At 32.0% G+C, this 24,099-nt stretch overlaps 1 protein-coding gene across 1 annotated transcript in view; it reads right to left on the bottom strand.

Moving 5' to 3' along the window:
• LOC129217477 (WD repeat-containing protein 7-like) overlaps positions 1–21,127 on the bottom strand; it is a 78,223-nt gene extending 57,096 nt beyond the window's left edge. Inside the window, exons 1-8 of the mRNA XM_054851782.1 lie at positions 21,071–21,127; positions 12,531–12,723; positions 10,220–10,332; positions 7,744–7,822; positions 5,449–5,617; positions 2,998–3,068; positions 2,769–2,885; positions 611–756 (exon numbers count right to left, since the gene is read on the bottom strand). Coding sequence (XP_054707757.1) covers positions 611–756; positions 2,769–2,885; positions 2,998–3,068; positions 5,449–5,617; positions 7,744–7,822; positions 10,220–10,332; positions 12,531–12,692 — 857 coding nt within the window. The 5' untranslated portion in view covers positions 12,693–12,723; positions 21,071–21,127. The remainder of the gene's footprint in view (positions 1–610; positions 757–2,768; positions 2,886–2,997; positions 3,069–5,448; positions 5,618–7,743; positions 7,823–10,219; positions 10,333–12,530; positions 12,724–21,070) is intronic.
• Positions 21,128–24,099: the final 2,972 nt, after the last annotated feature.

The raw sequence follows: 24,099 nt of genomic DNA, 5'->3' as shown, positions 1-24,099 counted from the left end.
TATTTTCACACCACAGACTTTTAACATAAAACTTCAATGAGACCAGTAACATGGAAGAATTTACAAACACCAGCATAATATATGACTTTTCTTTTTGTTTTAGTAATTGCCATATGAGTCATTAGACGTCAAGTGACCTAGTGTTTCCAGTTTGACCCTCTTCAATTTGGATGAACTTTTATAGAGGTGTAGAGATGCCTTTGAAACTAGTCTATACAAGTTTTTAACTTCTGAGATCCAAATCTTGAGGATTTAGGACCTCCCAAAACTGTGATCCAAAATGGCTGAGCCTCAGGAATTGGATCTCGGAAGCTAAAAATTTGCATTGGTTAGTTTAAAAGGCATCTCTACACCTCAATAAAATTTGAATTCAAATCGTAGAGGGACTAGCTGGGATGTTTTGAAAAATTAGGTTAGTTGATGTGGAATGACTCATATTGATTTTTTTTTTTTAATTGTCATCCTTTAAAACAAATTTTGAAAAAAAAAATAAATAAAAAATTGGGGAAAAAAAACCAAACATATGAAGCAATTTTTATTCAATCAAAAGATTAATCTTATATAATGCTTACTGAAATAGGAACACTGTAATGTATTTATAATAACTCACTTCTTAGGAAGCTTATAAAGAAAACCTTTCCCACAATCACTCCAAATTAAAACACGATCGGCTGACAAGAAATCACCACCCAACCAGCGTTCATTTTGAGGGTTGTTTGTAGAACACAACAATGAGAAATCTCCAGCATCATAAATCTAAATAAAAAAGATAGTGCTAGTTATAGTAATTTTCTTTAAATAAAAATTTTAATTTAATATTTTTAGTTAAAAAAAAGAAGAAAGTGGAAAAATTGCATTTTATCAAAATTGACAGACAACATACGCTGCATAAGTTACCAAGATATATTTTTATATAAAAAAAAAAACTTAATTGATTATGCTTAAATTCAATGATACCATGTTTTACATTGTTTTACACTTCAGTTTTTATTCAAGTTTCTTTTTTTTTTTTTTGAGTAATTGTTAACAGTGTAGAAATAAGTGGTTGGTCCCATTTTGCAGCCAGAAATAGATTTGAAGCGTAGATTTCCAACCCAAGGGCCAAACTTGATGCCTTAAGATTTGGATAACATTGAGGTTTTCTTTGCTGACTCATTGTGATTATGATCTGCGATTGGGACAAAGGATAAATTTGTTAAGTTCACTTCAAAAGCAATCAATTTTGTCTTTGAAAAATCATTTTACTTTTGATATTTCAAAAATATGTTATACAACTCATTTTAATACTCATTACTCAATTTTAATTGATATTACAGGGTTCATACTCAATTCAGATAAAAAAAAATCCATGAATTTTCCAAGACTTTTTCATAACTTCATAAAAATGTTCATGACCTTGTTACACGAATAGAATAGTACTCTTTAATGTCAAAATTGCCGATTTTTAGAAATGAGCATTAGCAAACCTTTTACGTGAATGCAACTACTTCATTAAAAGTTATTACTTGTATAATATAAGTGCACACTGCAGAAACTAACTAAATATTCTTGTCTTTATTATTTAAATTTAAGTAAAATAAAAATATTGTGAACAAATATACTGATGTTTGAATGCTTAACAAATAAAACAGAATAGTAATGAATGGGACAAAATTGGAAAGAGTCATTACTAAGTAATAAATTTACTTAATACAAATACTGTCTAATCATCAATCTAACTTGACAGTATTTTCCTTCAGTAAAGCCACGTTTGTCAATAAATTCATTTTTCTAAACCAGATATTTCAGCTGGCCACATGGATCAGTTTTGCGAGCTGTATGTTGGGCATCACTACTTGACTTAGAATTCCCCTATTTCTATGCTCTATCGCCTGACTAAAGGCTTTAATTTCTAAAGCCTTCAATAAATTAAGGTAAACTCTGATAAATTTAATGCTTTTTTTTACAAGTAGTTGAAATAAACTCGGATGCAATTGAATTACATTTTTTGAATGGGTGTGGCAAAATCAAGAAATGCTAGTCGACTACTACAGAATATAACATATAAGAAGTGCTGAAAATAATGGTGAATTCAAAATTAGTGATGTCACAGTACTAAAATCACATTACAAAGAAAAAAGGCACGCGGTTGAAGCAGATGCAATTGGATTCCTAAACTCAGATTTGTTTTTGTGGTCATTCAATTTTCGAATATTAACAGCTTTTACATGCAATACTGTTAAAACATTCAAGATTTCTAATGCTCTTTCAGCTACTGTTACTTTATTGCTGCCCAAGACATTTTTCCATGACTTTAAATAAATTTCCATGCCTTTTGATGAAAATATTAATGTTCCATAACTTTTCCAGGTCTGAAATTTGTTAATCTTTTCCCCATGACTTTCCAGAATTTCCATGACCCGTGCAGACTGCATTTCTTGACAAAATCCTTCCAATGGCTATTCTTGCGGGCTCATTGGAAATGTTGTTCTTTTGTAATGCCGCTGGTCGCGCTCTCGCAAAGCAGCTGTTGTTGTAATGGGCCTTTGATTCATTAAATACAGCAACTAAGTTGTTCCTTTTGATGCCTAAAAACTTATACTATGTGTCATCATGATGTCTAGATTTAACCTCTTATCTCTAACATTGATTATTAAAGCACAAGTAACAGAAGGTAGAAAACTAGTGGATAAAACTACTTTCTTTTTTGACTTTTACAAGCTATGTATGTGAATCTAAATTTTCTGATATTTTTACTGAACAAGTAAATAATGTCCATGTAGACTTACCTGCCAATACTTTGTACAAATTATGAGAACTGTTCTCTGATTATAGATGCAGCAAGTCAATTTTAAAGCATTCAAACATCGAATTGGTTTTGATTCATCTTCATAAACAGGTTCATTCTGAAAAAAAAAATGTATTATCCATAAAAAAGGACTGCAAAGGAAAAAACATACACTTGCCACAGAAAAATGCCGAAAAAAAAATTAAATTAACATTAATAAATGATCATACTTTGGCTTCATTCCCGTTCAATGTCCAGATTTTTACCATGCCACCAGCAGTGAGACCAACAATGACATCATCTATAATGCCAAATAAAAAATTATATGTGTTGTGTTGATTAACATAAAATATTCCTTTTTATTACTTGATAAATACCAAACGTTTACACACGCATACAAAGAAATAAATAAAATAAATAAAACTTACATACAGTATTTCCAAATATAGACATTTCTAATATAAACCCTTCCTTGGGCAAAAAAAAAAAAAAAAAAAACTTCTCACTTTTTAAAATTAAGCAATATTAATGCAATTCTTAATTAACTTTAACAGCTGCTTTACCTTTAAATATCAACCTCTCAACAAAAATTTAGCTGACAAAGTTATTTTAATTATGTTTGAAGGGGATTGTAGCATTAAAGATCATTTTATCTCTTATCCATAATTGATAAACATACAACAGAGTTTACTTTAATTACACAGGGGTAGTTTGATTTAATTACACTGTCATGCACAGATTTGGGGGGGGAGTCTTATTGATTGGGTGTCATGACTCCCCCTCCTCCCCCAAAAAAGGCTGCATTTAGAGGACTCTTTTTTAAAAGTTCACTCCGGAACCCCTATTTATGCATGAAAATTGCGTCTTGATCTCCCTTTTCCTATAATAAACCCTTCCAAACTCAAAAGCTGGATCTACCCTAACAAAACATATTACTCATACTAAAGGTGAAAAATCAACATCAATCAAACAAGTTTTATAAGCTCGTGTTAAGCCTGTAGTATTATGCTGTAAGCAACTTTTATTTTAAATTTGTTTAAATGTAAGAATTTTTGATATCATCTACAAAAGCATAACTAAACAGGAAGCTAATTACTCTTTTTTTTTTTTTTTTGGTGTGTGTGCACTTTTGAAGTTTTTCTTTTAGTAAAGTACAAATGTATACTGGCATTAAAAATGAACTATATATTTTTCATATTGAGTAGTTAAAATACTTAATTTGTGACAACACTCCCAGACAAACAAATCATTATGATCAGCTGGTGTCCTCAAAGACTTTTTCTGTATTTAAATCATTTGGAGAAAACTTTTTCATTTGTAACAGGAAATTATTTTTCTTTTTTCAAAGTTGAACTAATAAGTTTTTTGATAGGTAATTAATGCACTAAGATGCAATTATAGATGCATTTTTCAAATATGGTTCATCAAAATATATAAATATAAATACAATAACAATCCATATAAGGGGCTGCCCACAAATAATGCCACTTTTTTCAACATAAGTAACAAAGGGGTGTGGGATTTCCCACCCTCTCATTACATTTCACTTCACGCCTTTCTCCTTTTCTTGTCACATGACATAGTATATTACATAAATGTATTGCTATAAACTAATGCGTTTATTTCACAAAATGTGCAATGTCACTCACACTTTATGTTAACACCTCCCTTTCTTCACACAAACTGTCACATTTAAAGAGCAATATCATTTGTAGATGATCCCTAAATAAAATCATACTTGTACCAAAAAAATATTCATATTTGTATGAAATGGTACAATGGAAGGCCCTTAATACACTTGATGCTCTTGTTGCACATGTTTCAGCTACTATAGTTCAAAATAAATTCATCGCCTTCAATTTCATTGTCAAGCAAAATCTTTAACAATAGAACCATGATAGCATTTTTTTGTTTTTTATGATGCTGCTTATACACATAATTAGTGCAATAAGTAAGAAGTGAATTTTTTGCTGCAAATTTGTGTCAGCAAGAAACAAGTTATAGATTGCAAGCTCCATTTGTCGTTTGGTTTGCATTGGTGAACCATTCATTCTTCTTTTTATGTACTAATGAAGGGGCTTGCATTCGATAACCCCATAACAGCTGTTTGCTGAGCTTTTAACTCATTTAAATGCTTTCATTTGTGCTTTATACAAGTTGTGTCATTTTACTTAAGCTATATATATCATTTCAAAAGAAAATAAACTATCAACTATGTACAGTAAGGCTCATCATTTGAAAGCTTTTAAGTTGCGAAAGGGGAAGAGGTAAACACTCAAGACATTTAAGATGAAAAAAAAAACATACATGCACGAAATATCAAAAAAAAATTTTTTTTAATCTAGGGGGAGGGTTTCCCCTAAATGACAGGCTTGTGCATAGTTACATTTCTATGTCTACAACATTTCACTACTCTTTTATAAAAGAATGAATATACATTAAAAAAGGGAAAAATAGCCTAACATTATACAGTAAAACCTGTCTACAACGATACTGTTTGGACCTAAAAAAATATTGTTATAGACAGGTTATCATTATAGACAGTTCGATTATTCATGCTGACATTTTTCTGGGACCAAGAAAAATATCATTATAGACAGGTTTATTGTTATAGACAGTATTGTTATACACAGGTTTCACTGTAGTAGCAATTAATGAGGAAATGTTTTAGAATCAATTACCTTGACTTTTAACGGGACGAAGTATATGCATAGCACTGATCCAATTCGGACTAACTCTGGATGAAAGTGTGAATAGAACAGTTAATGTAAGAACCTCCATCACTAATATTTCAGCATAATAGCCATTGCAAAACAGCCTCACATCGTTTGTTCCATGCATTTGGTAGGACTAAATGAGAAAAATCATAATCAAATTTCAAATACGGTAAACACAGGAGTAGTGGCCACTTCAAGGTTACTTATATGTAGGCTTGCCAGACGTCTTGATTTGACCGGGACAGTCCCAGTTTTCAGACAGAATCCCGGTGTCCTGGCCGGCTTACTTGACGTCCCAGAAAATGATAAATTTGATTATAGGTGACCAAAAAGTCTAAAAATAGCTAACTGGGATGGGATATTTAGCATAATTACTTTTGCATTTGTTACCTCAACGCATACAATGGGGTAGTTTCCAAAAATTTAAAAGTATTTTTTTCTGGAAGAGCATATTTAAAAATGTAGGATCTGACCATTTTTAAATAATTTACTTAAGTTTAATATTTAAAAAAAAAATACTTAAATCTGTGCGCTTTCATTGTTTATATTTCTGCCGATGACATCACAAATGATGAAATGCCATTCAGTGTGGCCATTCACAGCGCAAAATATTTAATTCGCATCTTTACTCACTTGTATTGGCAATGATATGGTTGATAGCAAGTGTAGAGCGCAATGTATAATTGGCTTCTTGGTTATCATAACATGGTAACGCTGTAGAAAGATGAGCCAAAATGCATCATTTGTGACGTCATCAAGACCACGCCTTGTTTGAAAAATCAGACATTTAAAAAAAATAATTAAAAAATAACTGTTGGGAAAATGAAAAGTATTTTCTGGTCCCATGTTATTATTTTTACTTATTCTATCAATTTCAGTGACTAAAAGTAGTACTTTTGACTGAAGGAAACAACCCCATTGACATTGGATTAGCTTGCGAGCGTTTTTACAATAAGGTTAAGACCAAAAAAAAAAAAAAAATGACTCTTGAAAAAAGCCCTGGCCAATAAAAAGTACAAGTGAATATCATGGTCAAATTTTTATTCATTTCAAGTGTTTCTTCTTTCTTAGGTAACTCACAAATATTAACAAGTTTCAAATAAAATGTGTAAATATATATGCTTGAGTAATTTATTATTGGTACTGGATTAGGTTCTTAATTAGTAACCATTTATTTATTAGCTTTTATAATTACCCACTAAATCACTCTAAAAACCAGCCAAGCATGTAATCTTGAATTTGTGTGAAGCTGGGGGAGGGGGGCGGGTGGACATTCTGTTGTCCCGGTTGAACATTTCAGAAATCTGGCAAGCGTACTTATATACTTTGAAGAAAGAAATGTACAATAATAATGCGATTAAAATATTGGTAATTAATGTAACTATCATATTGAATCAATTTTATTCATCAGTTATTTGAACTTAAAGTAAGTTGTGCGAATTCTTCAGATGGGAGAATGTCAGATCCACTACTGAAATTTTCAGATTTCGGATTGGCCACTAATGGATAAAAAAACCCACTACTAAACCTTGAAGTGGCCACTACTGAAGCACTGGTCACCATTGGTGTGTTTACCATAAATGTAAATTTTCACATTTTAAAAATTAACATGAATAAGAATTTAAGATCACCCTAATTTCAAAAGTAGCAAACTGATTCTGACAACATAGCATATGGAAGGTTAAATTTATATGTGATGTATATAACATTTTGGGAATTGGAACAAAACTTTTATATAAGGGCAGTGTAGCCATGTTCATCAAAGTTTCCATTGATAACAATTTAAAGATGACAAAAAAATTAAAAACACTTTTATAAGAATTATTTATTAATCTTTTTTTTATACATTTTCAGATTTGCATTGAATCAACAAATTCATTGGATGCTTTTATGAAAAAGATTGTATATACTTTTACTCTTTTTTCTTTTTATCCGTCATTTTAATACTGAATTTGATAAAGAGTTACTTGAGTGATACAACACAGAATTAGCAAGAAAGATATTTTAATCAACAAACTGTTTTGCCCAAACACCTTTTGGCTGCTGCAAAAATAACTAAAAAACCAAATTACATGTTTAAATGCAACTTTTTTTTTTTTTTTTTTTGAAGCAGTCAATTAGAGAGCAGTAGCCATAGTATTTAAGAAGGTATACTTTTATAAAAATGAAACTACTTATTTGTTTCTTAAACAAGTTAAAGTGCAGAAATTTAAGGTATTTTTAAAACTACAAATGCAAAAACAAATTTGTATACATTACATGAATAGATGTGTGAATAAATGGGAGTTTTTGACTTTCCAGGCAACGACCATCAGTCAAAGCCCATAGAGACATTTCTCTAAAAAAAAGAATCCCTAGTGAAATAACTATAGATAAATTTATAATACAGATCATACAGAAAGAATTAAATAACATATTTTAAATAAAAAATTAAGAGCAATCAACATTTTTAAAGTTTATGTTTGATAGAATATATAAAATCTATTACAGGGCCGCCCAGAATGGGGGTCCATAGTGTAGTCTTAGGCCAGGGGCAGAGTCATGGGGGTCATAACTCCCCCCCCCAAACTAACCCTCGCCCACATCGTATTTAAACACTTTTGACCAAAATAAACAATTTCAGCAATCTTTTTTTCTTTTTTAAAAGAAACATTTGAAATACTACTTCTTTTTATTGCTTATGAAATTAACATTTATGCCATTTCAGATACCTTAAAACTGGCCAATTTGGTGCTTTTTATAGATACCCAAGCAGTTAAATTTTTTGCACCCAAAACCGTAGGTTTGTTTATGGAAGGGGAGAAGGGGTGAGGGGTCAATCTTCAACATGACCTCCTAAAATGGTAGTCTGTATTCGTCTCTGACTGATCCATTGAAATTTTTAGGAGAAGGGGAAAATTTTGAAGGATTTTGCACTTACCTAGGGGTTTTGTTCTCGAGAGAGAGTTCTGTAAAATTTTGGAAGGTGCAGCACCCTTGGGAAGGAGGGAGGATGGTCACTTTTTCATAAACCCATTGACGCTTCTTAGTTTTTAAAACAATTCAGCATTATTAGTCCATACACTAAAAGTCCTTGTCAACCAAACATTTCATAATCAGAGTTACTTGATGCACCGCAGAAATTGCAAATCTCAAAAACATGTAGGTACTCTACAAAGAAATGATCATGGGGGAAAGAGCATTCTGGACAAATGGAAGATTAATTTTGAAGTTGTAGTGAGTTGGCCACCATGGGACCACTTTAGTTTAAACACAGATGTGCTAAAAGAAAAGGTTAGATGGCTTTCCTCCTTTCAAAATGGTTTGCTGCATATAATGTTGAAATTTTACTGCTAAGAACTCTCTATCAATAGACATACCTATATATGTATGCTTTTGGAAATAAGCTATTTTCAATAAAAAGGAATGTGCAATGTTGATTCACTGTTTGCAATAAGGCTTAGTTGAAAGATAGGGGTTTGATAAAGGTCATCTGGAAGGTACAAGAAATGCTAAAAAACTAGTATTCCTAAAAAATGAATATGTTCCTTTTTGATAAATTACTCCACATTTTAGATGATGAAAAGACTAATTTTACATTCTAACTGATTACAGGAGTCTGTCAAATTTGTTTGACTTATGAATTATGCTAGAATGCTAACCATAAATTTCATGAAAGGCATAAAGTTAAAATGCATAAAAGTAGCAAACAATTTATTTACTTCGCTTTTGCCTTAGTTATTTATAGTCAGATGTGCCCACCTAGGGGAGGGGGGGGGGGGGTTAAAGACTGCAGCATTGAAATTTTGGGGGGGGGGTGTTTTGAGGGTTATTTTTCTTTTTTGGGGAGGCTCTTGCTTTGGGAGGTGGGCACACCTGTCATAGTTAATGCACTTATTGAATTATAAGTATTTTGAAAAGCTAAAAAAAAGCTTTTCCATTTCATTTTTAATCCAAACAAGAAAGATCCAAGCCTAAATGAGTAATATGAGGGTTGATACAAAAGTAAGGTTCCGATGTATTTTGCAAACATACAGCACTGTCTATTCTCATCGAAATTTACATCGTTAGAAATAAAAAACGTTTCTCTATTATTATACATAATCGCCATCTTTTTCTGTGCACTATTTTCGATGGTGCCCTAACTTCAGTTTCGAGTGTCATAGAATTCAACCACTAACCTGTTGAGGAAGCATTTCACCCCTTTCTTGAATTCGTCGTTGCTCCAGAAACGTTGGCCATCAAAACGTTAATTAAACTTAGGAAACAAGTGATAACCACTAGACTCAAGCTCTAAACTGCAATCAAGAACCGAGAAGTTTGTTAACTGTCATGCCCCACTCTGGTAGTGGAATTCTATGACATTCGATACAGAAGTTAAGGCACCGTCGACAATAATGCAAAGAAAAGGATGGCGATTGTATATTAAAATAGAAAAACATATTTTCTTTCCAGCGATGTAAATTTCAATGAGAATAGACAGTGCTGTATATTTGTAAAATTGATGGGAACCTTACTTTTGGATCAACCCTTGTACATTATTAAAGCACAAATCGCAAAAAAAAAATAACAACAGTTTAGGCAATAAACCATAGTAAGCAGTTATTTAAAGCATCAGTAAATATGATATATATATTTGATATATATATATATCATAGCAGCAGTATATATATTTGTTTTTCATAGCTATGCAGAATTTTCCTCCACAAAAAAATACACTAAATCATAAAAATACAGATTCTATACTTGTTCGTACCCAGCTTCTGATGAACTCACAAGAAGTGTGCTCTCCCTGTCACGGGCTATGCTACCATTTGTAAGGCAAAGAACTGGTGCAGTATGTCCAAATAATAAACAGCGGGGAACAATCTACAAAAAAAGAAATAAATAAAAAAAATAAATAATTATTATTATTATATTAGACATAAAAACAATACTTTAGCAATACAAATTATTGTCGAGTCACTTAAAATTTTCAATGAAATTGGTTGTAAGATACGTGCATTAACTCAGGGACGCTATGTTTTATACCTCACTCATTATAAATTTACCATTTGGCAAATTTTGTTGAATTTTTAGGCGTAAATGATTTAAACTATTAAAATAATTTATAGATGATAATACAGTGCAACAATTTTGGAGCAGAAGATATACATTAATTCTATTTTGAGAGGTTTTTTTTTCTTTCTTTTTATCACTCATTGCAGATAAAAAAAAAACATTTATCAGGAATAGGAGTAAAAGGAGCACCAGGTAATTGAATCAGTGGTTAATTGAGTCAGTTGTCACCCGTAGCATTAACATTGAAGCAACAAAGTGCAAATTCTTAGGACTTTGAAGCTTTAATTCCACAATTTTATGATATTGAAAAAAGAGTATCGAATTTAATTACTACTTATTTTCAGCAAGCAACAGCTGATTCATTTTTGAAGCAGATATGATAAAATTTGAATTCTGAAGTTGCATTTTCATATTGTTTTCCGATTAAATTCTTTAAATAGTCAAAGAATGAATATTTTGAGTGAATGCCACACTTTAAATGATACCTTTATTTGATGAAATATCAAAGAAAGGTATCTTAATTGTGTGTAGAATTCTACAATTGAAAAAAGAATCATTCATTTTTTGCTTTTTATTGAATCATCTATTTTATTGAATCAAATTTGTTTGAAACAAACATGATTCAAATAAGCAGCAATCAATGTACATCATTATGTCGCCAAGTACAGATGACGTATCTCCTTCCTGGAGAATGCTTTTACTGCCAACAACGATGTTCCATAAACATTATGAAATTTCAATTAAAATTACAAGTGGGAACACTTAAAAACAGAGTTGTAATTTTAGCTGGACAAAACCTATTTTGGCCATGCCACTGGCAAAAACTGGTTAAAACCGCCCAAATCTGGATTTAAACAAAATGGAGCTGGCCAAAAGTGTATTATATAAAAGTACACTAATATGTATACACATACAGTTTGTATGCATAATATTGCATATTTTAATTCACGGAGGTGAGAATTCACATGTTGCGAACCAAAAATATACTAAAATAAAAATTATTATTAAAATTATTTGAATACTTTGTGCTTCTTATCGTTTTCTTGATAAAAAATAAAGTTGTTTCAAAAAATCGAATTTTGGGTTAATAGTTTAAAATTGTTTTTTAAAATACTTAAATGAACAGCATAATTCATTATTTCATCAAAACAATTCCAAACTACCAAGTCTTAATGCTGATATGCACCTTCACACAAAAACATCTTCACCGTCTTGATTAACCAAGTTCTTAAATTGTTGATCCAACTAAGTTCTTAAGATTAAATTCTTCATTTTATCATCTGTTTACAATTATACAAAAATTTAACCAAAATGTTGAGTTTATTTTTATCTTTAAGTAATACGTTATTCCAAAACGTTTTGAGCTTACTTATCGTTGATTTTGGGACGGAAAACGTGAGCTTTCTATTTTTCGCACGAACAAGAAACTTTCTGCAAGAAGAGGTCCTATCTAATCCAATTAATCAGAGAACTTTGCAAACAATTTTAGGTGAAAATTAAACGTAGAATTTTTCATTTAAATTCTACAGAAACTTTTACAGCACTCAAATGAGTATTTTTCATAATTTTTTTAACTATAACTCTCCGATTACGCTTTGTTAACTTGACCAGTTGACCTTTTCTTACCTTGTTTTGGATCGAATTCCTTTCTTTAAAGAATTTTCTCAAGCATTTTACTGTAGAATGATATAAATTAATTAATTTAGAGACATTTAGTGTATCATCAGAGTTCCACTGTAGCTACAACACACTAGCATTTTTTTTTTTTTTTTGAAAACAACCTAAACATCAATCTATTTCTAAGTTTATTGTCCTCCAAGAGATAACAATGTTGCAAAGTTCCTTATGTTGCCTAATTTTTAGTAAATGATTGCAGTAAAAGAGAGTAATAGTAAATGAGTAGTTTAGTAAATGAGTGCAGTAAGATTCGATTTTGCTGCACAAAATAAAAAAATAAGTATAAAATTATATTTGAAATTTTTTTCAAAATTCAAAATTAATCATACCTTAAGGTGATCTTTCACATCCCAGACACAAATGCGCCCGTCATTGCAGCCAGTCACAATTGTTTTCTCATCTTTTGTTAGAAATATGGCTGAAATACAATGAGTAGGAGCTCTATTACCCCATAGGGTAATAGGCACAACCAACTGATTGGATATAGTCATCTTTGTCTTTTATTCATGCATAGTTAGAACTCTAAAATGAAAAAACTTAAATTAATGAATACAGAAAATAATCTTGTAAATTAATGTTCCTAAAATTCATATAGTTTCAGTCAGGCCCGTGGCAAGCCTGATCGGTGCCGTCATGTGAATATCTTTTGCGCGCCTTTATACATTAAGTTTCGAGCAAAATATAGTTAACACCTGGTGCGAGGTTTTGTAGACAAATGTAATATGAAAAAAAAATACGTTTGGAATAAAGAGATGGCCAGTTACAGTGAATCAAAGCATTTCACCCCAACAATTTTTACAAAATATTGGAATTTGATTGAAATAATTATTGCTTATTTTAGTCTAACAAGTACATCAAAAAAAAAGGGGGGGGGGGATGGCTTTTATGCAGCTTAAATTTCTAATATTTGATATATTGTGTACAAAAAGCAACTTGTCTATTTCTGGACTTCGTATTGATCAAATTTTAGTTTATTTCTGAAAAAAATGTTTCAAAATGTAGAAAATTGTGGAAAATTCAATTTAGAGAGATCGTGGGTTTTTTCAAATATGCCCAGGGTTGGCAAGTTTCTGCCGAGGCAGTTAAAACCACTGGTAGAAACCGGTTAAAACTGGCATGGCAAAAATCACATTCTGCCACTTTGCGGCAGAAACTGGCAAAAACTCACAAAATGAAAAATTAATTCTTGATATACAATAGAAAATGCATGGAAAAAATAATTGTTAACCAATGCACTGTAATTTTATTACAAAATTATCACAATTCAAAATCAAATGTTACATTGTTTGGACCCTGCAATTGCCTCTTAGAAAAGGTGGTTTCAAAAATCTAAACAGGTTCTCACTTTAATACGCACAAATGAGAAATTTTAGAATATTCTTGAAACAGAAGAGCTAGCAGACAATGCATCAAGGAGCAAGCAATGTTCGTGAAACTTTCATCTATTGTATAACTGGTCCACAATGTAGTAACTGGGGTTGTGGTAAAAATTTGACTGGAAAAATAAGTTTTGAGAAATGGGGCCAATTTGTCTTGCAAACTGTGACATTAGGTAAGGTAATCTAGACAAGTAAAATTCTGGCACTTTCTTCTTGAAGCACATGACATGATAATTTCAGTCACAAACAATTTAGAGGAAGCATATAAGTGAGCACATTACAATCAGTAATGCCTGTTTAATTCTGCATGTCACTCCTCTTTCCTAAGCACCCCCATATGATTGTTTATCCTTTGTTAAACTAATCCAAATACTATGAGCCTAAGCAATTGAAAAGTTCCCTTTCTGAACTAAATCAAGGGCACTAGCAATGGATTTTATTTTTTTTAATGATGAAATGATGCTTAATTTTTTAGTTTATGTAAGCAAATATCATTTACTAATTACTTGAGTTATTAAAGACATTTTTAAATTGTTGCTAGTTTTTGCCGGTTTTTACCGGTTATAACCAGTTTCTGCCACTGGCATGGCAAAAACTAGTTTCTGCCGGCAGAAAGCCAACCCTGAATGTGCCTGCCCGAAAAAAAAAAACTGAGCGTGTTTTTCCATTCTGAGCCTGGTTTGACGAAGATGCCTTAGATATGCCAATGCATTTTTGGGAAAAAAAAATATTTGAAGCATCAAAGTTAACACCGCTCTAAATATTTTTCTAAACTCTAATTGATAAATAATTACTCACAGTTTTATGCCTGTCAAAACAGGACAACCGAGTACTGAATAGATTTTTAAATTGAAGTATAAAATATTCTCACTCAAAATCTGAAACTGAAACCATTTCCAGTAAAATAAAAAGTTCTAAAATATGGAACCATTACCAAAGGCAGAAAGGCAGATAATTTAATATATAAAACAAATACATATCTCTCCCAAGCTTTTTTTCTTTTTTTCAAAATTTAATACACAAATAGTTGAAGAAATAAAAGAGGGTTGGGAGGAGAATTGAGTAATTATAGCCAAGTCATTACTTTTTGGAACTAAAAAGTTAACCAAAATTATTGTCTACAATTTTTAAATATTACACACATCTAAATAATATGCAAATGAGCTTACCGTGTTTTTTTTTATGTATGTTAACACAAAACAGTGGAATTAATATGAATTAAAATCGAATTCTATTACAAGATATTCACCGCAAGAACCAATGTCGGGAATAGCAAATTTCTTGCGCCAGTATGCTCAACCATGTGTACTATAGACATACCAAAATAGCATTCACAGCTCCACATTAAGAAGGAAAATGCTAATGCATACACTTATTAAAGCTACTTGTTTTCAGTATAAAAGATTGCACTTTTGAATAGCATGTTTAGACACAACAAGTCAACAATTTTTCTTTTAGATTCTCAGCGAGACGGATTAATTGTTTCCATGAACAGTATAATTCAACGCCGCCATTAGATATAATGAATAATTCCATTTTACTTTTTTGGTTTGAGATTTATTTCTAAATTCATTTGGAGCATTTCTGATCGGTAAAGCTCGGTGACTTTTTGGCCTTTTTTTCCTGCTTTGCGTGACTTTGCACATAGGGGCGGCGCAGCCCTGGTTTTAATTTATATAAGGTGCAACTCGATAGCTGCAGCATTTGAGTGAGAGTTTCACTTTCATGCCTGCAGTTTTTAAAAGAAATTATAAACTAGAGACGTACCGAGTAGCACTTTGGCCGAGTAGCCGAGTACTCGGCCTTTCACTACTCGGCCGAGTACCGAGTTACCGAGTACTCGGCCTTTCACAACTCGGCCGAGTTACCAAGTACCAATTATGTTTTAACAAGAACCACCGACACACATGTGATGAATTTTCAACTTATTGGAATAGTAGTATAGACCTCCTTGTCCATATAATAGTTTTTAAAACTATATTCCTGGTGAAATTTAATTACGCATTATATAAACAATTTTTTTTGTCAAAAATTTTACCAAAAAATGATTTTTAAAATTAAAAATAAATAAATAAAAGGTATGATTAATCAAGTTGGAATTAAAACAAATTACAGTAAAATCCCTCTAATGCGGACACTAACAGGACAATTTTTTTTGTCCGCAATAGAGAGCAGGACAGGGGTTTAATAATGTTATTTGCATTGGAACTGGGGAATTAAAAATTGTCCGCATAAGAGGGGTGTCCGTTAGGAGGGGTTTCACTGTATACTAATCAATTATAGTTCTAGTCTGCCAAACATAAATATTTTTTTAAAGCAGATAAAACAAATGTGCAAGAACACTGCAGACACATGTTTCCGTCCCCCCCCCTTACAAGGAATGTCTTTTTCAGTGCATAACATGTGAGCTAGAGAAGGTAAAGACATTCAACAAAAAAATCCAACTTTTGTCGGATGCCTTTAAATCCACGAGCTCCCATTTTGTGCATAGAAAAAGGAATTCCTTGTAACTTCCAAAACACGTATCTGCAGTGTTCCTACACTGTGCTTTTAACATTGTTTTATTTCCTTTAATTTTTTAAGCAAAGGTATTTTTATATTTTTTATAACTAATTTTTGTTTGTATCAAATATCCATTTTTAATACAAAAATTCCATATTTTCTATATTTGCCTTTTTTGCATAATTTTTAATAAACAAGTTTAATAAACTTTGGGGACATTAAAAGAAAGATTTATACCATTGAAGCATTACAAACTTCATTATTCTCAAAATTTAAATTTGACTTATAAATTTTAATTGTAAATTATTGCAGAATATAATGCTTGCTTTTTTTTTTTTAATATAAATTTTGGTATCTGTCTTGGACAATATTCAATTTTTTGCAACTACTCAGTATTGGCCAAGTATCTGATCAGAATTTGGCCGAGTACCGAGTACTCGGCAAATTGGCCGAGTATGCCGAGTACCGAGTAATTACCGAGTACTCGGTACGTCTCTATTATAAACACTAGATAATAGTTCGAAACACATATGGACTTGTACCAGGGTTGGCAAAAACCCGTTTTTTTTTAAAAAGCCCATGGGCCCAGGGTTTTTTTAAATAAAACCCAAAAAAACCCAACTAAAGCTGGGTTTTTTTAAAAGAAATTGGGTTTTTTCGTCCCATTTAGGCAAAATGTGGGGTACTTGTGGCATATTGTAGTGTAAGTATACAGACAAAGCGCAAAAATTGTCTTGGGGTAAAAAAAGTTGGAAAACTAGTTAAAACTCAGCGTTTTCTGAAGAAAAGTATAAAAGACGATGAAACCCAAGAATAGTGAAGTTTCAGCGTTTTTAGTTTCCATGATTACCAACAGTTAAGGCAAGTTACTTCTTGAGTGATAAAATCTATTGTTTGCTTTTAATTGCTACATTTTTTTTCTTTTTTTTGCATTTTACTTTATTGTATTTCATTTTGTTATGCAAAACTACTGTGGAACCTCAAGTAGTTTAAATCCCTTTTTACTGAATTCCAGCTTCAAGACATTTCTTTGAATTTTATGTTGCCCTTTTTTCTATTTCTGTACACAGAGTAAGAAATATTAAACTTTCTCGTAAAATAATATAAATACTGTACATCCTATTCTGTTTTCTGTCCGACCGTCTGTAAAGCCTATTAATTTCTAAAAAATATACCTTGTTTATTCGAGATTTGTGACGTGTTGGTTTGCAGAAAATAATTCACATGAAAGCCTTTTAGCAAGAGTAGTTTCCTCTGTACAATCTACAAATATTGAGGAAATCAGACGTGACAGGACTTAGTCAAGAAAATTTGAGTTATTTATTGACCAGTTTAAGAAAAAGTTAAATATATTTATTTAAAATCTTTGAAGTATTTTTTTAATTCGTTAAGAGTAAAGAAATACTATTAAAGTTCAAAGATCATTTTTTTTACATTGTCTGTGATGAAAAACAAATAAAAAAGAAGTTTAAATTGTAAAAGTATTTAAATTAATTAATTTTTTTAAAAACTTCTCAAAATTAAAAAAAAAAAACCCCAAAAGTGGGCTAAATAATGGGTTTTTTTTAAATGGGTTTTTTCAAAAAAAAACCCATTGGGTTCAACCCAATTGGATCCGATCCGGCCAACCCTGACTTGTACGACAAAAAAGAGAAGAATAAATAGCAGATTTTACATTGAAAATATTATAAGACTAATCTTATTTAAGTTTTATTCCGTTTAGCATTTCACTTAATCATTTTTGAAAACTAGAATTTAAAATGATTGAAGAACTTAGGTTAAAAATTTTTGAATAAAGGTTTCAATCAAAATAAGCACATTTTATTTCCTTTTATCAAAGCTTTATAGGTTAATAATTGCAAATGGAATGAAAAAAAAAAATTAAAATCCAAACACCAATATACAAAAAGATAGCATTTTTCATCAGAAGTATGAAAATGAGAAATAAAAGAACTTTAAATAGAGAAAGAATAAAAAAAGTTGAGAATTTTATTTTAATATGGCCATGGTGAACAAAAGAAAAAAATAAGTATGGGCAGGGCTGTTTGAATATTAGTGTACATTAAAATAATTAATATTTGAATATTTTATTTTAGCGATCAACCAGAATGCCTTCTAGTCAGATAAACGAGGTTATACTGTAACTTATTTCTATTACAAGCTTAGGTACAGATGTGATGTAACCCCCCCCCCCCCCCCCCCCCCGCCACTATTTGGTGACATCCGATTTTTTACACAAAATTGAAATATTTTTCTCACCAATAAGGGGATAACTTTTTAAGCAAGGCATCCCTGGCTAAACTAACCTGCGTTTGGCAATCCGAAAGCAATCTTAGATTTGTTCAAACTTGTTTACTTGTTAGCGGTCCATGTAGGATAGATTCTTGTTTTTTCGTGCAATATAACAAGAAAGCTTATTTTGTGTTGGTTTAGATTCAGTAGTTGTGTTTTGATGAATAAATATCAGAAAATGTCAGTTTCTTTAAATGTGACCGTTAATTAAGAATAAAATCCAACTTGGGGTGTGTCTAGGTAAGGCGCATTGTTTCATATATGTTGTGTTTCAGACTGAGTGAGAGGATTTATACAATAAAAAAGTAAGTTTTTATTATAGAATTTAAAAAAAACTCTCACTTCCAAAATTCTTTGTTTTTATAAAATCTTGAGGGTTTCTTGTAGTTTTTAACTTTACATTTACTGCATGTAAATTTATTTTACAAAAAAAAGTAGTTATTTTATTCTAAAAGTTAATTATTATCGATGCCAAGAACTATTCAAGCACATTCTGTAAACGTGCCTCCTTTAGGTACTGAATTTCTGAAAATAAGTTGACGGTACGATTTTATAAAAATATGAAGGTGTTATTTTATGTAAAATATAACAGATATTTTTAGTATCTATTTTGAAAGCATTTTGGATAGCATATCAATGTGTGGTATTTTTGTATTGTTTAAGTCTGGGATGTCCTGTCGAGACATTTTTACTTTTCATACATCGAAATTTGCATAACTAAGCATTTTTTTGGCTGAAATAGTTATATTTTGGAGATGTTTTCTGCTTTAAACATCACATATTGAATCATTTTGTTCTTTTTTAGTAGAGTATGAGAATTGTTCTTGTTCGATGAAATGCATGTTAAAAAATAGCTTTTATTTCTATTGGTACATATTTCTTTGGTGAGCTGTGATAGTAATTTGTTAATTTAAGCATTTTAAATACCTACTAGTAATTTTTCTTTGAGTACAAAAACTTTCTAGTTTCTGGTATTTTTGAAGCAAATATTCGCGATGTTTTTTGCTGTGGTTTTATGTTGTTTTTATATATATTGTTCTATGAAGTGCTTTTATCATGTTTTTTTATCTGAATTTTTCCTGTTGGCGCTAAAAAGGCATCTCTAAGAATGATGTATGACATATGTCATCATACATCGTTTTGTTGGCGACACTTTCTTGGCGCCAACAGGAAAAAGTCGCCAAGGGTGGGGTATATGACATTAGTTCCCAAGTTTACACTACTAGTAACAATTAACTTATTGCAGTGTGTAGAAAGGGTGTTAAGAGACAGTAGTGAACATAATACTTTTGTTCGACGACCTCGATCGGTTGGTTGATCACATGACAGCTAATGAATCAGATGAATAACACGCAGTGAAAAAATACTTATTATTGGTCAAAAATGTCACATGCTTCAATCAACCAATCAACAGCTTAAATTGCAGTTGACTGGTAGGTCATAGAACGCTGCAGTTAGCCACCGGTCGACCAGTCGATGCCATCAAACGCACTCAATGCAATATAAAATATCACATTAGAATTGGCAATATGTATTAAAACCAAGGTTTTTTTTTTTTGTGGGGGGAGGGTCACTGTGCCCCTTTGTGTACATACACAGGCACTAAATTAGATACAGTAGACCCTCGTTTTACGCGGTTTAAGATTTGACGCCTTTATTTTATTTTACGTGTAACTAAGTAACTGATATTCAGTTCATATAGATTTAAAGAATACAATGAGATAAAACTCATATTTGTAAATAGAAAACTGGATATGGGACAAATTTCAGTACATAAGTTTAATAAGTGGAGATTTTAACAGCAAACTTTTTTCAATTATCTTCAAGAGACCTACAACTCACTAAAAATTTTATTCAACAAGCCCTACAAGAGGGAGGGGAGCAATGAGTAAAAACTCAATGCATATTTATGAAAAAAAAAACAGGCCCATATATATGTAAATTAAATACATTAATTTCCCAAAGTTAGGGAAGGCAGTTACCATGTCCTGGCTTCCTTAAATACTGAGCCTGTTCTTCAGGTTAGATACATCATGGAGTTGCGATACATGCATAACAAAATGAAAAATTAGTTGGGATGTCATCACAGCATATCGTCCTCTACCACAAATGTAAGAAGAAAAGGGAATGTATCCCTGAAAAATGCGTTGCGACGTTTCCGATCCATTTAAAAACATTCAGTTTGTCATATATAACTCTTAGAATCAAGTATAAGTGGACAATAGTTAAAAAACGAAAAAATATAAAAAAGGGCAGGAAAGAAACGAAAATGCAGTCATGTATTTGAAGAATTTTTCTTAAAAAGAAGAAAATAAAATGAAATAAATAGTCAAGCGCAAGAATTAAAGTCCAAAATAAAGTATCAATTCCGCTGCATAAATGTCAGTGTTGAGAGTATAAGTCATTCATAAGGGGAGGTGCTTACAGAGATAAAATATTATTGCCAAAAGGTTTCATAGTACATCAATAGATTTTGTGATTCTACACTTGTTACGAAATTATTTTTGTTCGGAAAACATCTTTATCCAGTACTCTAAAACTTGACTTTTATCCATAAGTAGCAAAATTCGGAGAACTACAGTCTGGTACATTGAATGTGAAAAACATGAAACTGAAAATGATTCATTCGTTTTACAAAACAAGAAATTAACCGTGAAAGTTTTGACCCCACCAACTGAAAAGTAATATTCTCTTACCAAACAAAATAATTCATTAAAAACGGAAATTTGCAGCAACTTTGCAGCAGACAGTCGTACACAATAAACTGCAGTTACAGTTAAGCTGTTCTCGTAAAAAGGATTTCGTTGGAACATGTGGCTAGCCACTAGTTTCTTTTTTTTAAAAAAAAGTCAAGTTTTTTTGAGCAATCACGATTGCTTATTGTTCTCACTTGACAGTCCTTGATGTTTCGGTTCCTTTTTCAGCTTGGAATAGGCCTGCAGCACCACCGTCCACCGGCGGCGACGCGGCTGATCCTGAGCACTGTCCCCCGGAATCCACTTTTGCTGGGCAGTGGCGTCCATGTCCTACACACGCATGCTCATACACAGTCACCTCACAGCCTACGCGCGCACGCCTTTACACACATACACACGCCTACGTGCACACACGTAAGCCTACACACACACGCACACAACTATATACACGTAAGCACCCAGGATGAGGGGCATGCTTGGGCGGGGGAGCCATTTCTAGAAACAATAACTCTAACCAGTGGTTGGAAGTAGCGCGCTACAAGTAGCGACGCTACTGCAGTAGCTACATTTTTTAGTAGTTTGTAGTGTAGCGCACTACTTTTCAAAAAAAGTAGTGTAGCGAGTAGTTCGATACAATTAAAAGTAGTTTGTAGCGATTTCTGGAAACTACTTTTAAATAAAATTTCAAAAAAAAAAAAAAAGAAGAAGAAGAAAGAAACGAGGTTTCAAACGAATCTGACTGGTGCAAGTCATACGCGAGTAAAACTTGTACTAATCAGATCCGGAAGACTCTAAAAAATACGAGTTGACGTCAGATTGACACCATACGTTCTACCTGTTTGACGCCAGTAACTTGTTTAGCATCGACATTTTCACATTTCCCCAATATTCACATCGAATGGCATAGAAAGAATAAGCGATAACTTTTAATGCAGTACCGCGTTTCATGGGCACCCATATAGGGGGCAAGTGGGGGCTCAAGCCCCACCCCCCAACCTTTTAGAAATTAGAACTTCCTTGCTTATAGTACTTTTTTTCTTCACAAAAATGTAAAAACATTTCTTCTCCAGCCATTATTAAATAAGTTATTAAAAATGTCAAATTTTAATAATTCTAATCTGTACTGAAATCAGTTTCCATGTGAACTTCTCCTGCTAAACAATGGGGAAAATATCTGCCCCCCTCCCCTAAAACTATGCAAAATGGCGCCTATGCTGCGTTTCTGTTTTCTGGCAGCTGAGAATGTCCCGTGGATGAACATTTTAGACGTCAATGAAATTATTGTGTCAATATCCACCTAGTATGGAAGCTACAGTAAATGTTATGGAAGAGGATGATATTGAACTGGCTTGGCCGGCTAACAATAAATATTACAGTGTTATGGAAATGTATCACGAAAATTTTTCCGTTTCTTGCAAATATGCTCTTTGAGAAAAAGCTCTCGGTATCCATGTCAGATGTCATCTGCAGATACGGTGGAATCTCAACTTACGCGAGGGATGCGTTCCAAGACTCCCAGCGTAGGTTGAAATTTCGCGTTGTGGAAAAGGCGGAAAAATGCGATTTTTTATGAGCATACCAATAATTTTGAAGCATTTGAAAACATCCCTCAAATGATTTTTACCCATTTCTTAACCTTCTATTACCAAATTTAAACATAGAGAACTGAAGCTTTACTGTATTTTTAAAAAAAGCTATGTTATTGAATAAAAATACTGTTAGGTTGCACAAAAATCAAAAGGGAGATAATGGCATAAAATGAAACACTGCGGTACGTATAGTATGTAGCAATAAAAAAAGTGAAACACTACAATAATACTGTACAGTAGATATTGTAATTATATTCGATACACATTTTAGTTGTTCAAGCATATCGAAAATCTTTACATATCTTTAGTTATCAGAGATTTCTATTTTTCCTTCCATTTTTAAACTTTAGATGAACAGCAGCTTATGCGAAATTATGTTTCATCAACTTCATATTTAGAATGAAAAAGATGCGAGTGGTGATTTGTAAATTAACAAAGCGATGTTTCGGTTGGGGAACTTCCGCTTTCAGTGAATCGGAAGCGAAAATTTATTCACAAAACTAATATTTAGTAGCCAGTAAAGAAGGTGATACTTAAGCCCCGTGATTCCCACTCGAAAGTTTTCGTGTAACGAGGTGAGGAATTCGCGTTAGCTCCAAAATTCAGTACTCGAGAAAAGCTCGCAAAATATCCATTTCGTTTAAATAGAATCGCGCTGTCGCACGAGTCCATTGTAGTTTAAAATTTCACATTGAAGTAAAGTATGCATTCTTAGTTATGTTTCATGTTTCAGATGTCATCATATATATACTAGCGAATGATCGAGTAACGCTCTTGGCGTTATCAACTATTAAACACACGCCACGACATGATAATTTGAAAATATTCTTTGGTAATGTTTGACATGCAGGGAAATGCTGTATTTCGACAAAGAGTAATTTCAGGAGAATGAAGAAACCAAAAAGTGGTCAACAAAATTAACGCTATCTACTGGAGTTTAGAGTTAATCCACTGGAGTTACGGTTACAATTTCAACTATCAAAATATCACCAAACAGGCAATGGCTTTGTTCAAAAGTAGAAGCAACTTTTGTTTTGATTGGGTATTGGATATATTAACATGATAAAAGTCAATTATTAAAAAATGTAAGTTTTTGAGGTTATTCGGTGAAATTGAAAAAATGCTTTTATTTCATTTTATGAGTGGCGTAAGAAAGGAGATAGTGCTTTGGTCCGGACCTCTAGCTAGAAGCTCAAAATGAATTCATTAGTTCCAGCAAAAAAAAAAAAAAAAGTTCCTATAAAATTAACTGATATAATGAAAATTAAAGTTTTTCTCTTTTGTTTAAAAGATGTTTTTCCTCATCTAAATCAATTTTATGTACATGTATGTCTATATAAAATTTAAAACAAATTATGACTGCATCTATTTACATTTTCAAGTAGCCGAGTTGCACTTCTTGAATGAAATATTCACTGTCAGGGAAGGATTAAGCATTTT

Source organism: Uloborus diversus, chromosome 2, assembly GCF_026930045.1.
Source record: "Uloborus diversus isolate 005 chromosome 2, Udiv.v.3.1, whole genome shotgun sequence".
Taxonomy (NCBI): Eukaryota; Metazoa; Arthropoda; class Arachnida; order Araneae; family Uloboridae; genus Uloborus; species Uloborus diversus.
The sequence above is the reverse complement of the archived record's forward strand: the minus strand, read 5'-3'. Positions and strand labels throughout refer to the sequence as shown.